Source organism: Kryptolebias marmoratus, linkage group LG12, assembly GCF_001649575.2.
Source record: "Kryptolebias marmoratus isolate JLee-2015 linkage group LG12, ASM164957v2, whole genome shotgun sequence".
In the NCBI taxonomy this organism is placed as follows: Eukaryota; Metazoa; Chordata; class Actinopteri; order Cyprinodontiformes; family Rivulidae; genus Kryptolebias; species Kryptolebias marmoratus.
The window spans coordinates 1,034,008-1,036,366 of record NC_051441.1 but is presented as its reverse complement, the minus strand read 5'-3'; the positions used below and the strand labels follow the sequence as shown (position 1 = coordinate 1,036,366).

At 50.7% G+C, this 2,359-nt stretch overlaps 1 protein-coding gene across 1 annotated transcript in view; it reads right to left on the bottom strand.

The window, feature by feature from the left end:
• The window catches only part of crhr1 (corticotropin releasing hormone receptor 1), an 18,131-nt gene that overhangs the window by 4,310 nt on the left and 11,462 nt on the right, over nucleotides 1-2,359 (bottom strand). The window contains exons 5-9 of the mRNA XM_037978781.1: nucleotides 2,136-2,289; nucleotides 1,448-1,568; nucleotides 888-1,041; nucleotides 733-793; nucleotides 466-538 (exon numbers count right to left, since the gene is read on the bottom strand). Of these exons, the coding sequence (XP_037834709.1) occupies nucleotides 466-538; nucleotides 733-793; nucleotides 888-1,041; nucleotides 1,448-1,568; nucleotides 2,136-2,289 (563 nt within the window). The remainder of the gene's footprint in view (nucleotides 1-465; nucleotides 539-732; nucleotides 794-887; nucleotides 1,042-1,447; nucleotides 1,569-2,135; nucleotides 2,290-2,359) is intronic.

The following is a 2,359-nucleotide window of genomic DNA, read 5'->3' as shown; positions in this document are numbered from 1 at the left end:
CGCCTCCTGCCGGGGGCTGCAGCGCCTCCCGCCGGGGCCTGCAGCGCCTCCCGCCTGTGGTTGCAATGCCTCCCGCTGAGGGCTGCAGCGCCTCCTGCCGGGGGCTGCAGCGCCTCCCGCCGGGGCCTGCAGCGCCTCCCGCCTGTGGCTGCAACGCCTACCGCCTGTGGCTGCAGCACCTCCCGTCGGGGGCTGCAGCGCCTCCCGCCTGTGGTTGCAATGCCTCCCGCCGGGGGCTGCAACGCCTCCCGCCGGGGGCTGCAGCGCCTCATGTCGAGGGCTGCAGGTTGCAAACTCCAGTGAAGAAACAAAGCCTGTGATGAGGAGAAGCTGAGACAGTGGAAGTCAAACTGTTGAGTGTATTTGTTTAAAAAAAACTGTTTGCTTTGCTGATGGGATTCAACATTGACAGGCTGGATTTAAGGTGGACTGGCTGTACTTAAGGTAGGCTGGCCATGTTCTTACCAGCAGAACTAGGATCATTGGGCCTTGATAGATGTAGTCTGTATAAACACCCGCTCTCTTTCCAAACCAGCACCTGTTGATTAAAGCACAGAACCGTTGAACATTAGCAGGGAGAGTCCTGCACTCTGACTGGGTCTCAGAAGGTTTAAAACCTGTCCACAGTCCTGGTACTGGTATGACAACAGTCATGTGACTACAGGTGGGTACAGGTGTGTTTATTCCACCTAAGAGTGTCTGTGTGATCAGATCACTTCCTGTGTGACTCACTTCTCATTGTCGTAGTACAGCTTCCCAAAAGCCCACGCCACGATTATAGGAAACGGAATACCTGGAACCAGACAGACAGGTGGACAGGTGAGCTGAGAAGACAGACAGGTGGACAGGTGAGCTGACAGGACAGACAGGTGGACAGGTAAACTGACCCCAGCCGATGCAAACAAACATCCACTTCCTTAGTTTGTCGGTGGAATAGGTGAGAACGACTGCAGTGTGCAGGTAACATCCTTCACCAAACATCCAGAAGAAGTTGGTCACATGGAAGTAGTTATACGCTGCTGTCACCAACCTACACCACACCTGAGGAGGGGGAGGAGCCATGAGTATCTGAGTGAAAGTCTTTATGGTCGGTCAGTATCTTACCTGCAGCAGTCTGAGCCACATTTGGAGTATCAGAGAAGAATCCAGACAGAGGAGTTCAGCTCAAACTGCTGAGAAATGTTGGAGGTTTGAGTTGTTTCTGTTTTTCTGATCTGAATGTTGTTTAACTCGTCTCATCTGGCAGGAATCCTTCGTTCAAACTGAGCACGCTCAGACCAACACCTGATGCAGGTAAAACTCTGACTGATCATAAAGACTTAGTACAGTCACATTTTTTAAGTATGGTTGTGCGGTCTCCATGGTTACTGGCATTACAGCCTCAGTGCTTTGTGTGTGTGTGTGTGTGTGTGTGTGTGTGTGTGTGTGTGTGTGTGAGGGGGGTCACCTGGTTGCTCTCGGTAACCGAGGGGTTCATTGTCAGCTGGACAATGAACCAGGTGGCGTTTCTCAGAATGAAGGCTGAGATCAGATTCCAGTGGATGATGTTCCTCAAACAGCGGATACTTCTGTAATACACACACACACATGCACACACGCACACACACAAACACACATGCACACAGCGTTGCTTCAGCTCACTGGTTTCTGCTCAGCTCTCTGAGGTTCTGGTTCTGGACCGTTCTGTTGTAGATTAGCTGCTGTGTTTGGGATCATTGTTCTGTTTGTCGGACAGATGGCCTCACATCTGACTCCAGAATCAGCCCAAACCATCAGCCCTCCACCACCGTGCTGACAGCTGGGAGGAGCTGTTTGCTGCAGTGCATTCTGGGTAAACATCTGTCATTTGGTCTCATGTTTCCAAGGACATTGCTCCAGATGAAACATTACAAACCTAGGTTGTGCTGCCATGAGCATTCACAGCATTTTTTACTTAATTTATTTTTTTAATAAGCCTGGATTTCATTGCAGGTTTATACAGAATCTGCACATTTCACATCAGTTGGTTGTCAGTTTCATCCTTCACATCTGTCCTTAAACATCCCACATTACCATCATCTGATTGGCTGACATCAGGTTACCAGGCCTGCTAAAGTGAACAGACCGAAACACGAATGGTTGGACAGGTGAGTTACCTGAGTCTCATGAAGAGTGTGAAGGCGAGCAGCAGAGCTCCCAGAGAGATGCAGTGGCCCAGGTAGTTGATGATGACGGCCACCTGGTAGTGAACTTTACTCTTCCTCTGAAAACACAGAAACATGAACACGTTCAACCGCCAGACTCCAGCTGCTCTGAGACCAGGACTCAGGTCCTCCTCAGGTTCAGGTTCTGTTGGGTGGTCCTCCTTGGATTCAGGTTT